Source organism: Anser brachyrhynchus, assembly GCF_964034855.1.
Source record: "Anser brachyrhynchus genome assembly, chromosome: W".
Lineage (NCBI taxonomy): Eukaryota > Metazoa > Chordata > Aves > Anseriformes > Anatidae > Anser > Anser brachyrhynchus.
In genome coordinates, this window is record NC_137704.1 from 22295895 (window position 1) to 22319836 (window position 23942).

The 23942-nt window shown below is 45.4% G+C and overlaps 1 protein-coding gene across 10 annotated transcripts in view; it reads right to left on the bottom strand.

The window, feature by feature from the left end:
- Window positions 1-23942, bottom strand: part of LOC308184713 (SET-binding protein-like) — a 317153-nt gene that overhangs the window by 256925 nt on the left and 36286 nt on the right. For 6 of the 10 annotated variants that reach the window (XM_080572069.1, XM_080572063.1, XM_080572068.1 and 3 more), the window contains exon 3: window positions 4779-4862. The exons of 1 other annotated variant lie outside the window; for it this stretch is intronic. In XM_080572069.1, the coding sequence (XP_080428195.1) occupies window positions 4779-4862 (84 nt within the window). Of the gene's footprint in view, window positions 1-4778; window positions 4863-15739; window positions 17089-17164; window positions 17550-18738; window positions 19217-23942 lie in introns of those variants that run through there. 3 more of the 10 variants (XM_080572073.1, XM_080572072.1, XM_080572064.1) reach the window with 3 other exon arrangements.

The following is a 23942-nucleotide window of genomic DNA, read 5'->3' on the forward strand; positions in this document are numbered from 1 at the left end:
CGTATATCTGACAGAGCAGATCTCTGGTGTCACGAGCAGTAAGGACGGATATATGTATCTGAACTTCTCACAGCTTTGCGTCCAACATGAACCTGACCACACACCTCAACAGCGCACTGTTTCTTCAAAGAATCCAGAAATCCTCAAAAAGGTGGCTGTTTTGTGGACTGTTTGGGATGAGCAGCATCCCAGAGCTGAAACCTGCTGCGGCCACTAGTTTAGACATTAAAATCTTATCCTTGGTAATAGACCGCAAGGATCTGGCCTCCACATGCTTTAGGTTGCGCTGAGATCTACCCAAATTCAAAACCAAAAACAACAACAAAAATCAGAGCAGGCAAATAAAATAAAATAAAAAAACACCAGAGAGATTATTTCATCCCCAGCACTGAATTCAACCTTTGGAAGGAGGTAAACTCTCAGGAAGCTTTGAAGGAAAGGAGGACACTCAGATGAGGCAAAGAAGCCCCCAGGGAAAGCTGCCTATTTCATTTCTGGAGTGTGGGCCGGATGCAGCTATTTTTGATTTTGAACTGAGTTCCTCTGCCCCCTGCCAGCAGTCCTGAGCCCCGTGCTGGTGCAGTGAGAACAGAGGCCCAACCATCCCCTAACAGACATTACTTCTTAATACAGAACAGCATTTGGGCAAGAGATGTGGTTACTGTCAGAGGGGTCACGATTAATAATGATTAATCTGATCCTTGCCAACACGAACTGGATCCATCATTCACTAAATAATTATTTTGCAGCATGGATACTGTTTCCAGAGGAGACATGCATTTGTCATATTAAAACCAAAAACACACACACAGAAAGACAAGGAGGACCCAAGCTTTCAGTAACACTTGAACTCACACAAGCCACCAGAAAAGTTAAGCAAAAAAGAAAAAAAAAAAAAAAATCAAAGGATAAGAGCAGTTAAACACTGATGAGCTGCCTACAATTTGGGAGAAGCAGGGAAAAATAAATAAAAGTAAACCCCACAAAGGCAAAGCTGCATGTGTTGAGAATATGGAGCTCTTTGCTACTTCTGGTTCTCAGCCTTGTGTGTACCCTTAATACACATGCTATTTGTCATCCCACACAGTTTTCCCTGTTCTTAAATGATGTTTTGCTTTCCTTAGAAAGTACAGAAGTGACACAGCCAAAATCATTCCCCAGGAACCATTTTTCCTGCTTTATGTTAATATACTGTTTAGCACAAAGAAAAGCTAGTCCAGGATTGCCATTCTTATGCAACAACACACCTCAAATAATAAGCAACAGTATAATAATTTATGGGGAGGCATAAATTACTGGGACTAATAATCACTCTGAAGAGCATATATGAACCTTACAATTACAGTAGGATGTCTGTGGTGCAGAGACTTGGTTCTGGGCCTTGGAGCATGGATGAATTTCACTCCCACAAAACACACAGACAACTGGAAGCGGTGCCAATGGCAGCCAAGGACACGGGGGGTTTGCTGCCAAGAGGTAGCCTTATTTTGGGACTTCTCTCAGTCATCCCACTCCACCAACCCAATGCTTCATCAAGACCATCCACGGCACAGAAGGAAGATGGAGGATGGGAATCCAGTGCTTTAGTGTGCTCAGCTGTATTCCCTTGGAGGTTACCAAAGGTTTTGTGGTAATTATATTACACTGCTTAGCTTTTCACCTCTGCTTGTAGGGTTTCATTTGGACTGGGAGGCCATGCAACTTAGTGTGGGAGTGTGGCCATGGGGGTCGAAAAGCCCCATGGTTGGTGATAACATCAGACTCTTAAGGATGAGGCCATCAGGAATGTAAAGAGTTGAGAGGGAACAAAGAAGGGTGATTCAGGTGACACCTTCTTGTCTGGGGTGGCTAGTTCTCCAGCCATTAAGGCATGGAAGTTGCTGGGTGTTTGCTGTTGCCGGGCAAAGTTGTTGACCAATGAATAGTTAGTGGAAAGGTACTGCTGTGGGGCGAATGGTACAAGAAGGGAGCCTGTCCTCAATAAGGAAGATGAAGTTATGCCCTCGATAAGAGAGAGTTGAAGTTATGTCATCAATAAAGTAGTAGCAATTACCGACCCTAAAAGAACCCTGGTGTCTATGTCATCATTATGCCACAACTTAGACCACTGGTCCCTCTCCTGCTCTGGTGAAAATCCAACTTGAGAGCTGAGCTCCTTGTGACTGTTGGGAAATCCCAACCCCATGTGAGCCTGTTTGGGCTTCTGCCCTCTGCGATGACAGGGTCGGGATATACTCACTGGTGACTGGCACCCTGGAAACCACCATACAGATAGGTGCTTTTGGATGTCAGGCCCAGGGATGCAGACCCCAAGTCAAGGAGTTTAAGGTGTCTTACCTTCCAGAGGCACATTGGAGAAATAGCAGTAAATGAAATCATCAGCAATAGAACTCTCCAAAGCTTCAGCCAGAATGTAGGTGGCTAGTCCCAATCCTTTATATAGCTCATGGTATAAAAACCACACACCTGTTTATGTTTACATTCAAGAAAATGAAAATTAAGTTGCATTTTCACATAAAGTTGCAATGGCCTTAAGAGAAAACACAAAGCAAGACAAAAAAAAAAAGAGTAATAAAGAAAAGAAAAAGATCCCATCAACAATTATGAAGGTAAATCTTTAAAATCTGAGACTGTGGGAAGGGAGGGAAAGACCTCAGCAAACAAAACTAAATCCAGTGTAGTGTTTTTCCCCTTCACAAAGTGAAACAATCTGTTCCTAAAATAAGGCTTCCTTGATTTTCTGGCAATTAGTGCCCTGAAAGATTAGCCTACAATCGTCGGCAAGTGTTTGCCTTTCCCAGCCAATGTCACCATAGAAGTCTGTGTTTACCTACAAGGCCCAGGGGATAATTTATAAGCTGAGCTGAGGTCCCACATTCACAGACAAATGTTCCACGCTGCCACCCACCCTCCTGTACAAACTTCCTCCCCATCCACACACCTCCTGTCCCCTAAAGTCCTGGCAGCATTCTGCCAGAGCCATGACAGATGCACTTTGCAGCCTCTGCATCAAGCGTTTGCTCAATAGTTTATGCTGATGTAGCAAAAAAAAAAAAAGTTACTAAAGTTACTGAGGTGGACAACACGTCATTAAGCATCTGAAGTTAGATTTCAGAAATTAACCAAATGCAAAGAAGAATTCATTACTGTCCCACAAAACATTTATGAGGCTGAGATTATTTCTCCCTTCAAAAAACTATTGTATGCTCTATAATTAAATTATTGTGGTCAATGAGGTCCTATGCTCAGGATTTGTTAGAGACGGTGTTTTGTAAACCTCTCCTGCAATCAAGATGTTCCCTTCTCATTTTTAATCTCCACTGCAAGAGGTTTGAAACTAATCTAGCCCTGTTGTAAATCAAGAGTGATTCAACCAGTGTACATCAGAATGCAAAAGAGTAAAACTGGTGAAAGTGTTTCATTTCTAAATTAATTTTCTTCTTATGTATTAGAACTTCAACATGAGAATATTAAGCTTGTATTTGTGAGAGTGAGAAGCTATGCTTTAAAGAAAACTCATATGAATCCTTGTCTCGATGGTGAACTGATAGTATGGCGCATGACAATGAATTCATTATTTAAAAATACTACTAAAAAAAAAAAAGACTCAGTCTTCCAAAGCATTTATAAGTGTGTCCAGCATTCCTCACAAAACAGCCCACCACAGGATAGACAGATCAATTCTCAGATCTTCTTAGGTATTAACAAAACGAGGCTCAGGAACACCATTATTAATTAGGGTTGAAGAACATGCATGTTGAAAATGAAACATTTTCCCTCATAAGAGCTCAGCCTTTTTCCCACTGACAAATTATCTGAAGCTCCTGGGGCTTTGTGGACACCGAATTTGCTTCAGGTCTATACCTGGTCACAGTTGTTCACAAGCTGCACCAGAGACCCCACCACCAGTTACCTGATATTTGAGATCAGCTGCTTCCCTCTACCACACTGAATATTGGATGACAGTATTTATAAAATGCTTCTGCTCAAACCACTTTTTGTATCATCTTCGGAACAAATGATCTCTGGATTCAAACCTCTCTTTAGTTACAAAGCCAGAAGGCAATAGCCACCAAAAACTTTGACTGGGACAAAACTCAGCTGGCCTGAAGACATGCAAACCAGTCAGAAGAGCCCATCAGTTGGCTGTCATCCAGAGCGCAGCCCACCTCGCTTCCAATGGCTGGTCCCTGCAAGTTGCCCCACTGACATCAATTAGACCAATTTTAGAATAAGGGGCCAAGTAATGAATATTGAAACCTAGCCATCAGTTTTCAGTTTGTGAACAAGTTTTTACATGTCTATCGTGAATAACCTCAATAAGGAATGTTCTTTTGATGGTGTCACTTTGGAACAAAAGCATGCAACAAATGGCACGTTTCTCTAGCACGTTCTCTGTAACAATCACACATCCAGGCAGCTACAGTTTGAGACCAAAGGTTGCGTGCATTTAGCCAGCAAGGAAGTGCAACAGTGTTTAAGAAAGGCATTGCCTGGAGTGTATCATTATAAAGAAATGGAATTCATGAATAAACAAACCAGATGGGAATAAGTCAGACTAGGGCATTCACAGCTCCTAGTGCAATGAAACCCTGATCTTGCTCAAAAGTTTTTTCCTACAAATAACAAATGCAAAAACATTAACGTCGTATCATTGTCAACCATGCCAGAGATTCCATTTGCATCCAGAAACCCCAATATGCAATAGCACAGTTCAAATCAATCAAATATTAACATATTCTTTTATTCTCTACTAGTTAAAGTACAGATTGACTGACCTGATCCGAGTCTTTCACTTGAGCATTTTTCCCTTTTCTGCAACCACAACTCATGAGCAGTTTCACATCTCTGATGACTTTTCCCTACAAGAGAGAAGGCAAGAAAAATATCACCGCAATCTGAACAACCGAAGAACAAGATGCTTTATGATGAAAAGCATGGCAAGAAAGGGCATTAGGGAAATCTGCAGACTCATCCTGCACTGCTGGGAGATCCCCTTCCATGAAACAGTAGCTCCCAAGCTGCTAAGGAGACTTCCCCAATCACTGCATCAGGGAAGTCACACAGGGGCAGAAGGAAACCAAGGTGTGTAGAAGAACGTAGTGGGAATATGCACAAACCAGGCTGAAAAGGAACAGGTTATTTTAGCCCAATGTTATGTATGTTATCATAAACATACATGAACAGGAACAAATCAATCATGTTCAGGAAGCACAACTGCCAAACTGGAATGGCTTGAGGCAAAGCTCATATACCAGCATTCATGTTCCTCAGACAGTGCTAATTTGCTTCTAGTGTAGCTAGATTTGGCAAAATGAAGACCTACAGGTATAATTTACCCACATTTGGGCAACTGGTCCATATAACCACCAGCAAATACTTGCCATGAATTCAACAACCCACCCGCAACATTTCCATCTGCATCCACAACATCCGTACTGTGCTTTGTCCAGGAGAGATCTCCAGAGAAACAGAATCCCCTAAGCCTCCCTTTGCCTACAGCCAGCAGTTTGGGAAATAAGCGGAGTCCAGCCAACTCCTTTTCACTGCCAACCCATCAGGTTGATTGAGCACGGTCTGAGCAGCGGGGTCCTCACGATACCCTGGTTCTTTTCTAGTGATCATTTGGATCACTTTAGATCTTCACCAAAGGTTTTTTGGGGCTTATCAGGACCTGATAAAACTTGATAAATCCCCATGGCAGAAAGGGGCTGGGATTCTAGGTTTGGACACAATGCCGCTTGAGCTCAAACAATAACACAGCCAATTGAGTCCCCATAAACCCATCATATTTACACACTTTCTCACAGACATGCACCAAGACATCACCTCCCCCCCCCCCCCCCCCCCCCCCAACTTTTGCTGTCTGCAGCTGAAAAATAAACACTCTCAGCATCTGCTGGGCAACAGAGGGAGAATCGCAAGATTTCATCAGGATGAATTTATATGGAAAAGAAGACCACAACATTAAAGTGGTTAATGAGTTTAGCCAAGTGGAAGCGTTCTGCCCTAAATGATGAGGAAGGGAAAGGGCATGATTAGAAGAAATTGCAGCCATTGCTCAAAGTCAGGGCACAGCAGAGAGCTGACCCTCAGTGGCAGGAATTACAAACAGGCAGATAAACTTCAGGACACCTTGGGAGGGCCAGGTGTGGTGGGGTCTCTCACTCAGTGACCTCAGTATCCCATAAGCTCCAGGAAGACCAGATGATATGCAAAAGTTATCCTTCCTCCTCTTCCCAAAAAATACGACACAGAAAAGGCTGTGCCTACTCCTTCGGTGATTCAGTACGAAGCATCTCAAATTCTAAAAGTGTTCTCAAGAAAGAAACAAAGTAAAATTTAAAGCAATTGTATTAAATTATTACATTAGAAATGGGAAGCCAAGGTACAGGGAGAGACTCTTTTGTCTAAGCAAAGGAGCCTTTTTAGACACCTGGAGTATCTGAGACAAGTTAGAGACTTGTTAGAGACAACAGGACCTAAGGGAGACCCACACTTTTCCTGAAAGACAGCTGATAGATGGGCAGGATACCTCAGGGTGCCTACAGCAAAGCACATACCTGTGTTTAGGCACTGGATCCATACATCACTAGCTGTTAGTCACCTTGTCCTAGTACCCACTGCAAAGTCACTACACAGGAAAAGATTCTCTAGCCCTTTTTATAACATAACACAAAGAAAAAGTCCCATTTTTAGACCCTTCTCTGGCTCCTGGGATACACACCCATCCAGCCCAATTTCATGGCAAACCAATGTTTTTCTATAAGGTTGTTAAATAAAGCTGGTGATACTTCCAGAGAGAAATTGCAAGATGCTGATCACAATCACTTAGACAATCAAGACCTTAGGGGGAATATTAACCCAAAACTTGACAGTGCGTTTAGATTTATTTTTTTTTCCTTGACAATACAAGAATGCAGGGGCTTTTCCAGTCCCTAAAAAAGCAATCAAAAACCACCACGCTGGCTGAATAATCCCATCTCCTTCCCCATCTGCAGATGCACCTCTCTTAATGGGCATCACCTGAGTTAGTTACTACCTCCACCTTTTTAGGAAAGCCTTTTATGAACAGATGCTTAATTTGGGGATAGGTGCCTAACGTTAGGCAACTAAGTTGAAAGGCAACAACAACAACAAAAAAAGCATATGGACATTTGCAGCCAGTCACAACTCCATTTAAGAGCAGATGGAGGCCTTGTCATTCAGGGGTTTCCTCGCATACACCAGACAGTTCAGTGGGGATCGGGAAAGGGGCTTCTGTTTGGATGCTTCTGTCTGGAACCAGATTAGAAGAAATCATGCTTTCTGCAGCACGCGCCTTGTGTTACATCAAACATGCATATGCAACTTCAGCTTTTATTCAGCAGTCTGAAACAGAGCCCTCCAGGGTGCTAAGGGTCAGCGAGTTTTTGTTTATTTGTGTATTATTTTATAGTTTCTAGTGCACAAGGAGTTTGTTAAGAAATTAAAACACCTCACTGGGGCTATCCTACTGTGGTTGTTGCCTCCTAATATATCCCTCCCTGCTCTGTCCAGCAGCACAGCCCTGCGCTCCTGATGCTTGCAGGGGAGGGAAAAGAGCTTCATCTCACCAGGTGCTACAGACATTTGCTCTTAATTTATGGAGCATCATTCCCATGTTCCACGGCCTTTTAATAACAGGACTGGGGAGGAGCACAATGATCTTGAAAGCTCACAGATGTATTGTTACTCCGTGTTCCTCTGCTGCTTGCTCTTAATGCGATGCTGTGGCTTAGAAGCAGGTAGGCACAATGATTTCTAGAGGAGGAGCTCGCTTTGGCTTCTGCTGGCTCCCACTTTTTAATCAGACATCCCCTTCTCAAGGCAAGGAGCAAAAAGACTGATGGGTGAGCACAGAAGAGGAGAGCACACGGGTCCTGTCATACCCCATATGTGATAGCCCTGCCATGGGGAGACCTGCTGGCTTCACCATCCTCCTCGCACCACGGGCTCCAACAGTTAGCCAAAGTTTGCAGGGGAAAAAAAGGGGGGGGGGGGAAATAATAATAATAATAATAATAATAGGGTTAATTATCTCAGTGTCACGAATGACAGGAACTGATCTGTCACCAGTTTTAACAGCCTGTGGTCAAGACACACCGAACTGCATCACCCAGAAGTGAAACGAGGGCCAGTCACAACTCGTTTCATACCAGCGGCCCCGGAGCGCACACAGCTCCCCAGCGCTGCCAGCCTCATTTAAAGGAGTCAGACACAATGAGCTTGGTTTCACTTGGTGGCAAGCACCCAGCTCACATGCTCCAAGCCCCACAACACGAGCACCCAAAGCCGACCCTTCTGAGAGGTGACAAAGTCACACAAAGCAGGTTTTACACATCCCAAGGTTCAGCAAGCTGCATTAGGGTTGTCCTCCCACTCTCCCAAGTCTGTGGCCAGACGGGTGGGCCCAGATCAGCAGCACCATGTCACTCGCCTTGCAGCCACCAGCAAGCCTGCCTGGGCTTTACAACTATCGGGACTCTACCTACTTGGTTCACGTCAGATTTCGCTGCATTTGAGCAATGGCCACTGAAAATACTGGCAACAGCCTCACTCCCAAGGCACTAGTGCAGCCCTTCTCTTGCACCTCCAAAGACCTCTGAGCAACAAAGCTGCAAATCCTTCCAGAAGGAGGACGGTGCCAGCAGCCACCAAGGTCCGGCGCACACAGCATCACTTTTAAATGCCCACAGCTCTGCTCCTGCCTCACCAGCCAGGGCCAGGCACACACACAGCCATGCCTCACGCTTCCCTGGAATGACATGGGGTTGGGGCTTCTCCATCTCTCCAGCTTCGCAATGCCCTCAGAACATCCCTCAGATGAAAACAGGATGTACAGCAAGGGTCACTGAGACTTGGGCCCTGGAAACCTGTGGAAGGACAAAGCTTCCAACGTGGGCTTTCTTTTTATCCTCCTGCTGCAACAGCCTTGCTCTTTGCAGAGAAGCACTTTTCTGAGAGCTCTTGGTGGAGATGTGCTCAGCAGCACTTCACAGCCTCTGTGCTGTTTTTCTTCTCCTGCCTTGCGCCACCAACACATCTTTCCCATGATACCCACGTGCCCACAACGATTGTCATGCCTGCTCAGGGATGACAAGTATGTAAGGGAGGTGACACCATCCTTCTGACTCCTTCCCCATCCATCCAAATATCCCAGCATTTTCAGCCCAGGAGAGAGCTTTTGTGGCCACCTGTTGTGGTTTAACCCGGCCGGCAGCTAAACACCACACAGCCGTTCGCTCACCCTCCCCCCTCCCTCTCTGGGATGGGGGAGAGAAACGGGAAAGTGAAGCCTGTGAGTTGAGATAAAGACAGTTTATTAAGACAGGAAAAATAACAACAATAATAATAATAATAGTATTACTAATAATAATGTGTACGAAACAAGTGATGCACAATGCAATTGCTCACCACCCGTTGACCGATGCCCAGCCTATCCCCAAGCAGCCGGCCCCCCCACCCCGGCTAGCCACCCCTATATATTAGAATCATAGAATATCCTGAGTTGGAAGGGACCCTTAAGGATCATCAAGTCCAACTCTTGATACCGCACAGGTCTACCCAAAAGTTTAGACCATGTGACTAAGTGCACAGTCCAATCTCTTCTTAAATTCAGACAGGCTTGGTGCAGTGACCACTTCCCTGGGGAGCCTGTTCCAGTGTGCAACCACCCTCTCTGTGTTTCAGAGCATTGTTCAGCATGACGTCAGATGGTATGGAATACCCCTTTGGCCAGTTTGGGTCAGCTGTCCTGGGTCTGTCCCCTCCCAGCTCCTGCTGCACCCCCAGCCTCCTCACTGGCAGGACAGAGTGAGAAGCTGAAAAGTCCTTGGCTTGGTGTAAGCACTGCTCTGCAACAATTAAAACATCAGCATGTTATCAGCGCTCTTCTCATCCTAACCCAAAACATAGCACCCTACCAGCTACTATGAGGGAAAATTAACTCTGTCCTAACTGAAACCAGGACACCACCTTTGCTGTCACCCTGCACAAGGTAGGGCATGCAATGCATCCTGCGGTGGTGCTGCTGAGCTTCATAGCTATTTATAAATTGAAATCACTGCTGTTTTGCACTGCTTTTGCCTATTAAGTAACAAGCCCTGGGGGACATGGCAATTTTATTTTTTCTAGAGCCACAGTTCACTCTTTAACCAAGAAGAAAATGCATATAGCACCACAATGGTGAGCCCTTAAAAAAAAAAAAGCAGTGCATAAGTGCATAATGCAATGCATAAGTGACATTGAAAAGAACAACATATTCAGCGTTTAAGGTTTTTATTCTGTTCTGTAAGTGTGATGAAAAGTCTTGAGGAAACCATGCCCAAGAGCCCACAGAGGAACGCAGTAGAGTGGGAGAGCAAAAGTGGGGAACAGAGGGAAATGGGAACTGAATCCAATGTGGAGGCAAGCAGCAGTACAACAGACAGCTGGTGTTTGGGTGGTGGTAAATCACCCTGAAATGAGCCTCTTCCCTCAGCTCAATGAGGCCTAAACGACAAAGGAAGGCACAGCTTGCAGCCGGACAGCCTGCTAGCCAACCACAGACACACATGACAGCTTCATTCAGGAGCCTGGAGTCAATACAAAAGCTTCGAAATCAATCTGACATCCCGTGACCTCAAACAACGCACCAAATCTTCTCAGAATTGGAGTCCCAAATGAGGGGGAGCAGCATTCAAGGGAGATCAAACCGCAGGGCTGGCACTGAAAGGGACTAAAAAGGAGAAGAATGTTCCTAGTTTATTAATGGTGGGGTCTGGCCAGCTGCATCCCAGCCGCCATAGGTTACATTCATTAAAGGGCAGCGCTTTGCACATATTATGCAGAAACCAGCCAGTATGTGTGCCTGTATGTGCGAGCGTGCCCCTCACTTTCGAGAGATCAAGATGTGCCTTTCTGCTTAGCACTGTTGTCTTCATCATGAATTCCTCCTGTGTGAACCACAAACATGGTTTTTTCCCACTTGAGCAACTGTATGGACACAGACGCACGCACGCCCTCGCACATATGTACGCTCGCGCTCAGCCTTGAGCCTGAAAAGCATAAAAGAACACAGGCAGGCTCTTTCCCAGGAAAAAAAAAAAAAGTCCGGCCTTTCCCATCTGAGTAATCCCCCTTCCCTCCTGGCCATGCTTTCAGCTCTCACACACAATCTACTACAAAAGGCTGAAGAATTACAGATGGTTGCCACTGCGGACAGAGTTGATTGCTCCATAAACACTTGCACGCACTTAGGAGCCGTAAAGGACCTGGTCCCACATCACAGCAAAGCCCCAAAGTACAGAAATAGATAAAAGAAGGACCTCAGTCCCATGAGCTGCCCCCTCTGGAAGGCATTGGCCCCTCTAGGGTAATTTCACCTGCAACATCTGTCTCGCAGCACCACATACAACCGGCACCCTTGCCCCATGCATGTGGCACCAGCAACAAAAAGGCCAAGCAAATCCTTTTTATCAGCTTCCCTTTGAAGGCAGGTGGAGATGTAGAATATAGACACAGACACAAAAAGAGAAAAGGATAAATACCATTTGCAAAAATACTGTTTGGATTTCCCTGTCCTAATTATCTTCTTTTCAGCTGCCACATATTTGAAAGAGTCAGACCTTGCAAGTTTTCTCCTCCTCAGCTGCAGAGCCCAAGACAGAGCACTTGCATTAGGAGGTCAGACTTGAAAAACACTCCTTTTTTGTGCTGAAATGGGAGTAGATGAAGAGAAAGGGCTGAATTTTTCAAAGCTGTCTATGGATTTTGATGCATATTTCCCATGTGTTTTCACTGAAGAAGTGTCGAAGTCCAATCAATTTTGCTTTTAAAGTGTCACACTGATCTCATTGAGAATAGATACGGTTGTAGGAGCTAGTAATCTCTATCAGATCTGAAGAAACTTAGGTGTACAGAAACTGAAAACAATAAACATTCCCTAGGACCTGATTTCAACAGATTTTTTTCCTCAAAAGATGGAGAACTTAGTACTAAGGCTCCACAAAAAACAACAACAACAACAAAAAAAACACTAAGACAAGATGAGGTGATATTCAAACCCCTTCAAACCCCATGCAGGAAGACCGGAGAGGTCCCCACCTGTTTTAACAGCAAAACAAAAAGCCTCTCCATTATCACTCATATAAAGAGGAAAACTGCAGCCAGCTTGGGCAGGTACTGTGCTGGGTCTGGCTGGGATGGAGTTAACTTTCCCCGCAGCAGCCCATACAGTGCTGTGCTCTGCACTTGTAGCTGGAACAGCACTGATATAACTCCAGTGTTGTGTCTATTGCTGCACAATGCTGGCACATTGCTGCCAGGGCAGCTGACCTAAACCGACCAAAGGGATATTCCATACCATATGGTGTCACACTCAGCAATAAAAGGTGGAAAAGGGGAAGGGGGGGCGGCTCTCGTGGTGGAAGTGTCTGTCCTCCTGAACAACCGCTACGCGTATTGAGGCCCTGCTTCCCAAGACATGGCCAAACATCGCTCATTGATGAGAAGTAGAGAGTAACTGCTTTTTTTTCTCCTCTGTGCTTCTGCACAGCCTTTGCTATTTTTTTTCCTCTTTCTTTTTTTTTTCCCCCCCCTCTCCCTTTTCCCTTTAATTAAATCATCCTTATCTCAAACCTTGGGCTCTCTGTGTCATATTTTCTCTACCTTCCTCTTTGAGGAGGGGGAGTGAGAGAGCGGCCGTGGTGGAACTCGGCTGCCCACCTGAGTGAAACCACCACAGGTGCCCAAAGATGTGGTAGTTGAGAGGCCGGAAATGATGGAGGGCTGCAGCAATTTGTAGCAATGCCAAAGGAACAGAGTCTGCAGGGATCAGATGGTGAAAGATTCAAGGTTAAGTTTGATGGTGGGAAAATGCTGAAGTCTTTCATTTTCAAATGTGTTTTTCTTCTCATTGAAATAGCCCTTTTGGTTTCAGCTATCCAGTGAGCGCAAATATAAGTTCTTCAAATTCAGGTAAGCCAAGCTCTTATTTGGATGATTTCTTTTTGTCTTCCCTACCTACTTTAAACTCTGCTATTTGAATAATTTAACAATCTATCTTAAATATTTCACTAATAAATCATAGGCTGGTGTTTCTATTCATGTTACAACTAATCAGTGGAGGAATGCCTAAGCTAGAAGTTAAAATTCTGCTCCACCAATTTGGCAATGCTTAATCATTTCTCTGCAGACTCTCCAGCGAATAAAAACTTCTCTGCAGAACTGATGTCATATAAAAAGTTCTTTGTGCAGACGTGGAGCACAACCGTGGTCCAGGGCTGTCTGTATTCTGCCAACAGGGCTTGATATTTCCAGACCTAATTGGTTTGTAGAGGTTTCCAACCCCACCAAGGGCGAGCATGGAGCTCACAGCTGAATCCCATCCATGGGCATGCAGAGCCAGGGTCCCACTCCACCACTCAGGATGTTGACAGGACAGTTTTCAGAGATGGAAGCAGGTACCAAGGAACCCCAAACTTCACTGAACATCAACAGGAATAAAACTTGGAGTTCCCAAACACATTTGGCAACTACATCTCAATGCGCTTTTGATGCAAAATTAACACATTTATAAAAACTAAGAAAAATCAACCACCCTCAGCCCATCTCCAAAACTCACAATTCATCAAAATGAAGCCAGTAAGCCTCACACAAACACAATTTAGTTCAATTAAGTCTAATTTTGTCCCTAAATCACTAAGATACATTCAGGGCAAGGCCCACTGTGGTGTCCCTCAGCAAAACCCAAAGTGCATGACCTGTGTGAACAGACAGCAAGAAGTTCATAGCTAACATTTTGAATTCCAAAAGTAAAACAGGAGTAAACAAACACCAAAAGAGAAGGGAAAGTGAACAACTGTAAAATACATCACTACTAAGCTGCCTTTCATTTTGTTTTGTGTCAATTTACTTGGTTTTGTAACAAAACCTACAGAGCAATGCCTTTTCCCCCAAAGAAGTCCACAGTGATCTGCCATCAGCAATGTATGAGCACGATGCACCTGCAGATGCATGCACACTCCTGCATGCCTACACAAACAGATGCACAAAGAAAAACCACCATGGGCAATGTGATTCCTCTCCTGCAGCTGGGAGGACTTCTCCCTGTCCCACCTCCCAGCAGCAGTGAGCTTGCCTGCGGGAGGGCAGTGAGGTGGAAATCGGACCCACCTCCTCCTCCTCGTTTAAGGACAGACATCTCCATCTTTCCTCCCTGTCTGCAGCTGAAAAGACTTCCTAGACAAGCTAACACAGAAACAGCTAATTTACGGCTTTGTATCAGGAATGTGGCCAGGGCTTCAAGTCCTCTGCACCCCAACTCCCTCAGCTGGGCTGCTTCATCCCCAAAAGGGTCACCCCTTCCACCTGCTCCTCCCCTCCTACTCCTCCTCTCCTGCTTTTATAATTCATCTCCCTGCAAGCGACTTCCCAACAGGAGCTGAAATTAAACAGGCTGCCCATATGCCACGGCTCACTTGTTGTCTGTTCCCCTCGCTGCCATCTGGCCTATTTGCTCAGCCGGGGGGGGGGGGGGGGGGGGGGGGGGGGGGGGAGGGGGGAGGAGGAAAAAAAAATAACGTGTAGGGGGGGAAGAAGAAGAGGGATAAAGCCAGACACAATGAGGACAAGGAGGGAGGTGATGATACTGTCTCTCACATCTGCTCCTTGGCCAGACTCCCAGATAGATCAGTAATGGAGAGCAGCAGAACCAGCGACAATTAACCCAAACACACTCCTGTTTATTTAACCTGTTCAGAGGGATCAGCTCGTGTGCTGCTCCCCTGGCAAGGAGGCACCGCGCTCCAGCAAGGAGCTTCCCACTGAGAAACCCCAGCCAGAGGAGGCAAATGGAGAGCTTCTCTCCAGACCCAGGCTGGAGAAGAAGAAAAAATACAAAAAAAAACCACCTGCAGAATACAATTGTGCTGAGGCTTTCCTTAACTCTCCAAATCACTTTTTTTTTTTCTTTCAATACATCAACACAAGCAGATAAGCAAGGATGTAACTGGGTGTGGGGGGAGTTGCAGGTCTGCCCTGGTTTTGATACATACCAGTATCAAAATCAGAAGAAAAAAGAGATACCAAAAAAGAAAAATCAAAATGATCCTGAAACACCCAGTTATTTCTGCATTGCTTTCATTGCTTTCCTAAACACGCACAAGTTTCAAACCTTACAAATTGTTGAGTGCAGAGATTATTTTAGAAGGAAAAAGTAAAGAGGGAAGCTCAAGAAACTGCATGGCCAACCATCAAAGATTTGTGCCAGGCTGGGGAGAAAGCAAAGCTGTGGGAATAGCAGAAATTTCATGTTTTCCAAGCAGAAATGACAACCTCGAGATTAAAAAGGACAAAATTTAACTCAGAAAATAATTTAAAAAAATGAAAACTGCAAAGCTATTTTCTGAAAAGGGAGTAAGAAAACTGCATTTTCAACCCCTTTTACTGCTATTTTTTCTTAATTTGCAATGACACATTGCTTACACTTGAAAAGGCTGGTGCATGTGGTGATAAGGAATTTAATTGCATTCCAGTCCTTTTACCCAGTTGCATGTATATTTACCTACAAGAAACAGAAGCAGAATTCAGCTTGTGTTTGTCTGCAGAGTGCAAACTGCGGGTAGTAGAGAAGCGTGTGTGCAAAAACATGTGCCTCTCACTGAGATAGGTATCAAAAGCCATATGCTTGGTTCATCTAAAGGCAGGCACCACTGAGCCATGAGATGATGATAATTACCATTATTGCTCCATGAGATCATGGTGGGGAAACCCCTCCGGGGAGAGGCAGCTGGGGAGGAAGAGCAGACCTCCTCTTCCTGAGGCAGCAGGGTTTGCGTGCAGGCACAGAGAAGCCCCAGGTGCTTCCCAGAAGGAAAGGTGTCACTGCAGAAACCATCAGGGAAAGAGCCCTTCCATTAGCAGCGTGCCTACACCTGAGTCCTCCACAGAGGAGGAGAGATGCTCCTGCCTGCTGATGGTACCTTCTGATTCATGCTTACATTTTCACATTGCAGCCTGACTCTACAGCTGAGCAGGGTGATTTTTTTCCATCTGTGATCATTCCTCTGCCTGCAACTATTGAACAAAAAGAGCCTGTCTTAGGCTGCTCATTTTTCTACTTCATCTGCACATGTATGTAGGTAACATGCATAGCGTGGCACCAGGTGCTCCAAAGCAAAGGCTACATTGATTTTTCCAGCAATTGCGTTTGTGGTTCCTACTAATACAAAATGATTCTTTCCTCATCCAAGAAGCCTACTTGCAGCTTTTAAAAAGGAAAAGATGTTTTGTGAATGCAAAATGCTTTGTGATAGTGGAAATAGAAAGCAGAAGATTGCCTAAAACTGAAACACAGCAACGTTTCCGTCTTTAACACTGCTGCAGCCACTCCACAGCAGGGCCTTCAGCTTTGGGAACCAATCCGTTAAAAGCAGCGGCAACAACAGTCAGAGAAGTCCTCTCCCACCCCAGAGACAAATTCCGCTGCAGGTTTCGGCTGACATCACCAGCTGATCCACATGCTGCTCCTGTGGTTTATGACCTCACCACGAAGCACCTCTGTGGACTCATTCCCTTGTACCTTAATGCATCCTCTACCTAATTGCTTCCACAGTGTGGCTGCAACAGAAATTCCTCCTACAGCTGAACATTCGTATTCCCAAGAGTTGGCACCTGCCACCAGGTCAAGTTCCAAAGTCTTTACATTTGATTTTACTATAGAGTGGGAAGATGTTTCAGTGAACAGAAAAGCGCACGGAGCCAGCAATTAATCTGATTCCTCCACTGGATTTTCTTTTAAACAAAAGGGGACTTGCCAAAGATCATCTCACATTATTCTGTGAAAACAGCATGGAAGGAAAGGAGAATGGTGTCAAGCACAATCTGTCCAATATACCATTAAATCAGAATTCCCCAGTTAATAACAACAGTGAACTGAAATGTTCATGAACTGGTGTGTCTGGCTGGCCAAGGAAGCCCAACCACATGGCCAGTACATTGCATGAAAGATGTGAGAGCAGCCTGAAGAACCGAGTCCCTCTGCCCTGTGAGTCCCACCTGACTGCCACCATGCCCCCAGGCACTGGGGCTTGGCAGCAGCACTCACCTGAGCCAGCAGATCTCATTTTACTCCCTTAGGCAGTTTGAAGGCCCTTTGTCCTACCTCAAATCCTTGTAACAGCTGCTCCAGCATCCAGTTTGGAAATTCAGAGGGAAAAATAAATAAACAAGGCTTTGAGTTGCAGTAGGCTGCAAATCCAACGTGAGAAGTGGCCAGCCAGGACCTGAGCCTCTATTCCAGCAGTGAACGGCAAGAAAAGCCACAGGACTTTTGCCTCATATCTCTACAAGAGCCAGACCTAAAACTACCAGAATTAGGGCAGTTATAGGCAAGTCAGTGGCAAGTGCGCACAGAAGGCCAGCAGTCAGCCTAGCTTGTGGCAACAGAGACCAATCACGGCTAAAAGTCCCTGAATCCCTGGGGGGGGTGGGGGGCAGCCATTATGGTTAGGCCTGCCCCTTGGGCCTGCCCCAGGCTTCAAAGGCCCGAGTCAAACCCACCAGAGGAATCCAAACCCTTATAAATCTTCTGTTTGGACTGGGTTTCCAGTGCTGTTGGTTAAAAAAAATAAAAAAAATACCCTATGCTCACTCAGATCTAGCCAAAAAAAAAAAAAGCCACTTTATTTTCATATGAAATTTCTGAAAGCAATGTAGATTTTCCTGTGGATGTCCGATGCCTGAAAAATGCTCTGATTTCTGCACTTTTCATTTTTTGTAAAAAAAAATTCTACTTTTTTTGGGAAGACAGGGATGACAGATGACTTCTTTCATTCAAAGTCTGGGGGAGATCTTCCCAACCGAACTTCAAACTTTTCCTTTCCTTCAATTGCCGCGCCCATGTTACTTCACTCTATTTTTAATGTGTGATATTCACCTACACTCTTCCATCATATTTGCCTCACATGTAACAAATACCACGGGGGGAGGATAAAGCATATTTACAATTTCTAAAATATCCCAAATAAACGTCCTGTAGGAAACAGGAATGGATAAGCCACTACTCTAGCTGCAAAAAGCTACAGAAATGGGCAAAGCAACTGAATTAATATCACAGTACATATCCCTTACTGTAAAACACCATCCCTCCTTTTGGCCCCAGATGTTAGAAACTCTACTTCTTTGAACTGTTATCACCTGTTCCTCCCACCCACCCACTCATTTGAAAAGATAAAAATCGAGGTCTGAGCTGCTGAGTCAGGTTACAAACACCCAAACAAGATGTTTACCCAAACTTGTTTTTGGTCACTTCTTTACTGAAACTCCATATCATGGGTCTGGCAGAAGAATTTGTTAACCTCCTCCTAAGAAATGAACCACTGAGAACCAGAAACCATGTAGAACAAAGGGAAAAAACTAAGATTTCCTGTGTGAACTGGGTGAGTTTTAAAACTTCTGGTCAGAAGCTGGTTCTTCTCAACACAAAATCCTGAGTGACTGGGTAAAAGACCCTGGATAATAGCACCTGCCTGTAAATTGTGAAATTTAAACTTTTTGAAACAACAATATACTGTACAAATAGCCTCTGGAAACTCAGGTTAAAGCTCTGAGCCTCACTTTCCCCTGAGACTGATTTCCAGAGTGGTCTGGCTCTCCACACAAAAAACTCTAAGAAAAGATATTGATATTATGGGTGTCATTTTAGAAACCAAAACCTTTGATGGGGAGCAGACTTACCATTCCCCTGAGGAAGGCTCTTCTGTTTCTGCTGCATGAAGTACAGTTCTCCACACCGGGTTTAGCTCGAGCTTCATATCGTCACAGCTGAAGGCACCCCAGCAAAGCTCAGACTTTCCATTTGTCTTGGGCTTCTTCAAGTCTCCTTTTTAGTTTCAATTTGTATTTCCTGTTTCCCTCCCCCCCCCTTCCTTTATTTTGGGTCCTCAAATTCAAACAAAAACCAAAAGCATCGCTGACTCAAGATCCTTTGGTCCGCTCTAGTTTCTAGTCAAAACTAGAGAAATACAAACAAAATGAAACAAGACATCACTTCAGTGTTCAAAGTGATTGTAGATCTTAGAAACTACCTCCTTTTTCATAGAAGATGACCTGTGCTGTCATATCCCTGATTTGCAGAGAAGGAAATCAAAACAGGAACTTTAATGGCTTAATATTTTCAATTTAAGCACAAAACCCATATGTTTTTGGTTTTATGGTTTGCATACTGGATGCACATGGACTTTGAGATCCCTTTGGAGTTTAAGATCCACACCTTCATGCAAATATAATGCAGCGTGCACAAAAAAAAAAAAGCTGTTTTTTTTGTTGTTAGCTAATTTTGATTGACTTTTCATCTTCCTGCTCATTTTTTTTCCCCTGCTCTTTAGCAATTGCAACTAGAGATATTAAAGCTCTCTTGCTCCCTACTCCATGAGGAGCACAGAGGAGTGCTCACATTTCTCCTAATTTCAGCACCTAGGAATTATTCCCTGTATCCTGCAATTTTGACCTCTTTTCCTTTCAGTGCCACTTGCACTCAGAAAGCAAAATTCAGTCCCAGGAGAATATACAGGATGTTTTCACAGGACAACACTTTCAGCACTTTGTTTTGGGACTGAAAAAGCAGGCAAGACAATCACCTGCTAGAGTGAGCTCTTTGGACGAGGCAAACAAGTATCACTTTGTTCTCACTTGTGCAACCCGGGCAGCAACCAAGAGGGGTACAGGAAGGTGAAGACAGACCCACGATTTAAAGGCAAGAGGATGGCTGGGTAACTGAATGAGCTGGGGTTTCACTTTCAGCTCTTGTTGATACAGAGATTTATATAAAGAGAGGCTTTTTAGTGCCTCAGTTTCTCTACCATGAGGTGGTGAACGTGCTGCCTACTCCCATCACAAGGCTCCTAATAAAGGACTCCCAAAACAAGACACAGGACTGCAATGCTGAACATCCAACACTCCAGCCACTTTGTGGCTGTGCAAGCTGGAAATGTTCCTTGACTTGTCCCGGGAGCAGCAATATTACTCCAACCAGGTCATCCACACTCCAGGTGTAAGGCAAAGCCAGTAGAAGGGAATCAGACCTCAGCATACCCCCATTTGAAGATGATCCATAAAGCAAGGAAAGCTTTCTTTCCATTTGCTTAACAACAGACAAGTTTTGGACCTGTTGATGAATATTAACATCTGTAACCAAGCCCATACTGACTATAAAAAAAAAAGCTTACGAATTTCTCTTGGGTATCTTTAAGGAGCATAAGCCTTTGAGGGACCAAATGCAACATAACTTGCTGGCCACAAATAGGATACAGCCCTGCCGAAATCTTCCTCAGCTGCAGCTTGTATTAGCAGCTATGGCATTTTCAAAAAAAATAAATTTAAAAGCCCATCTCTGAGTTTTATGGCATAAGTATATAGAAAGAAATGTAAACTCTGCTGACCCTCATGCTGCTTTTTGGCTCAAAGAACTTCTTTCTACATCTTTCCCTTCTGCTCATCTCCTTAACTAACCACAGATTTCTAAGTAAAAGCTAAGTAAAAGGAAATTATGTTAATTGAAACCTTCTCAGGACATCATCAGGTTTAGCAGGAGCATTTGGGTAATGGTGAGGCAGAAGGCTTAGGGCAGAGGGGATGAGTGATTAAATCGCCCCTTGGAGAAAGATGTCAGGGTGTGAAATGCCAATGGGGTACCTTTGGTCAAATCAGGCCACACCTGGATAGAATTCCTTTCTCCCAAGTGCCACCAAAGCCTCCCATGTCTGAGAGCAAGCAAGAGAGACTGCAGTGCTGAGCTGAAGCAGGAGTTGGTGCAGCTGATCTGTGACGCACCAAACAAAATTTCTCTCTTCGCTTGTACTCAGTTTCCTGCTGCAGAGCAACGTGCTGGCTGTGCCACGCTTTCACAATGACTATGATGACTGTGCCCATGTGCAGGCATCATGCAAGCACTGCTACAGGGTCCCTCACCACTAGTGGCAAAAAGCAAGTGAGTGCATCTCCATCAGCACCAGCTTTGACTTTATGACTGTATAAGCAACAGCTGAAACTGATGCCACCACCCTTACCAACACGAGAAACAGAACTGAGGGGTACAGTCACCATGAAGTCCCTTTGCTTCAACCTTGGGCTACCCCTGAGGACAAACGCTGCTCCCAATCCCTTTCTGCCTGGGTAATCTCATTTCATATTGAGAAAGTTATTGAAGAATGTTTCATTTTTCTGACTTGAATAATGTCTACATGGAATGGATGTATTCAAGGGTTAAATGATTGTCATGTTTTACTGACACAATTAGATCTCATCCACATTGTGGTGGTGGTTTTACTCAGGTGGGCAGCCGAGTTCCACCACAACCGCTCCCTCACTCCCCTCTCCTCAAAGAGGAAGGGGGAGAAAATACAACACAAAGAGCTCAAAGTCTGAGATCAGAATGCTTTAATTAAAGGGAAAGGGAATGGGGAGAAGAAAATAAAAACAAAAAGAGCAAGGCCACGCGGAAGCACAGAAAGAAAGGAAAAAAAAAGTTATTCTTTACTTCCCATCAACGAGCAATGTTCAGCCACGTCCTGGGAAGCAGGGCCTCAAAACACATAATGGGGTTGTTTGGGAGGACAACCTCCTCCCCCACAAGAGCCCCCCTTTTTATTGCTGAGTGTGACATCATGTGTTATGGAATATCCCTTTGGTTGGTTTAGGTCAGCTGCCCTGGTGATCTCTCCTCCCCATCTCACTTGCCCCCCCCCCAGCCTGCTGGCTCTTGGGAGCTTGGAGGGAGGGGTAGTGGGTTTACGTGGCAAGGTTTTGGTAGCAGGGGGACATAGGGGTGGCTTCTTTGAGAAGAATCTAGAAGCTGCCCCATGTTAGGTAAGGGCCCCACTGCTGACCAGAACTGAGCCAATAAGTGATGTTGTTTGGCACCTCTGTGAGAGCATATTTAAGACAGGGAAAAAAAAAATGCTGCGCCACACACAGCAGCTGGGAAAGTGAGAGGAGTGAGGAACAGCCTTGCAGGCGCCAAGGTCAGTGAAGAAGGAGGGGGAGAGGTGCTCCAGGCGCCGGAGCACAAGTCCCCTGCGGCCTGTGGTGAGGACCATGGTGAAGCAGGCTGTCCCCCTGCAGCCCATGGAGTACCACAGTGGAGCAGGGTTCCACGCTGCAGCCTGTGGAGGAGACCACAGTGGAGCAGGTGGACCTGCACTGATGGAGGCTGCGGCCTATGGAAGACCCCTGCCGGAGCAGATTCCGGGCCGGACCTGTAGCCCATGGAGAGGAGCCCACACAGGAGCAGGTGACCTGGCAGGAGCTGCTGCCTGTGGGGGATCCAGGTTGGAGCAGTTTGCTCCTGAGGGATGGACCCCGTGGTACGGACCCATATCTGGAGCAGTTCTTGAAGAGCTGCTGCCTGTGGGCAGCTCACGCAGGATCAGTTCAGCAAGGACTGCATCCTGTGGGAGGGACCCCACAGCACAGGGGACGAGAGTAACTGAGAAGGAGCGGCGGCAAAGAAGCGTTATAGACTGACCATAACCCCCATTCCCCGTTCCCCTGCGCCACTCGGGGGGAGGAGGTGGAAGAGGGTGCTTTTGGTTTCTTTCCTTTGTTTCTCACTTCTCTAGCTTGTTAGTAATAGGTAATAAATCTTACTGTCTCCCTATGCTGAGTCTGTTTTGCCCGTCACGATAATTACTGTGCGATCTCCTCGTCCTTATCTCAACCCCTGAGCCCTTTTCATCGTATTTTCTCCCTAATTCCTCTTTGAGGAGGGGGAGTGAGAGAGCGGTTGTGGTGGAGCTCGGCCGCCCACCCAAGTAAAACCACCACAGGAGTCCTGATGCAGTGCCAGTACTATGCAGCAATAGACACAACACTGGAGTTATATCAGTGCTGTTCCAGCTACGAGTGCAGAGCACAGCACTGTGTGGGCTGCTGCAGGGAAAGGTGACTCCATCCCAGACAGACCCAGCACAATTGTGCACTGAAATAACTCGTTTACTTTCTGACCAACAGATGATAGCCAGATCCTCAACAACACCCAGATTTTTTCATGCAGACACCTCTAATACCAATATTGTAAGCAGTACAAACCATGCAAAAAGCTAGACTTACAAAGCACGTCTTCTGTGACAGCAAATTATAATCAGAAAGGGGTCAAATTCTCCTAGGGAGACCTTTTGAGTTCACAGTAGCAGTATTTTGACATTGCAATCACATAGGAAAAATGACCAAGCAAACTGCAAGCATCGGGCTCCAGGGATTTCCATAAGCATAAGCAAAAAGTTTCTGGAAACAGGTTCAGCTGGAGTAGTGTTTCGACAAGTGTCCTCCCCTCCTCTCCCTCCTGTATGGACCAGCTGACTGACTTTCCCAGAGTCTCATTTTGCAGTCTGACTGAATACCACTCAAAATATTTTCTCAATTAGAGTAGAAAACAGGAATTTGCCACTTGTCTGCCTCTATTCTGTTGCCTGTCAGCATTCAGCAAATATTTCAGTCACAGGCCTTTGCATGCTGCTAGCCCCACTCATTTGGCCTTTGGCCCTTCCCTAGGCTAATCCATCAGCCTTTACCTTCAAATCTTTACAGCCAAGGGCTGACTGTGGGACAGACTTGCAGGGAGGGGAGGATGAAAGGAAGGATAACTTATGACAGGCTCCAATACTGCAATTGGGGAGGGGGGGAGAGGGTGCAAACCTCTGACCATGCTCCTTGAAGAATTCAACCCCCTTTACGTACTGGCAGCTGGGATTTGTGCTTCCACATCTAGAAGGTGATGAGAATAATTAACATATTTTAAAAAAGGGGGGGGGAGCCTCCTTTATCTCGTCCCTCCTCCGCACGGCCCACAGCATCCCAAGGCAGGTATCCAATAATCTCCAGAGCCTTTGCTCTGCTTTTCCCACCTCGACCGCTCTTCTCCCCATCTCGTGTGTCACCGAGAT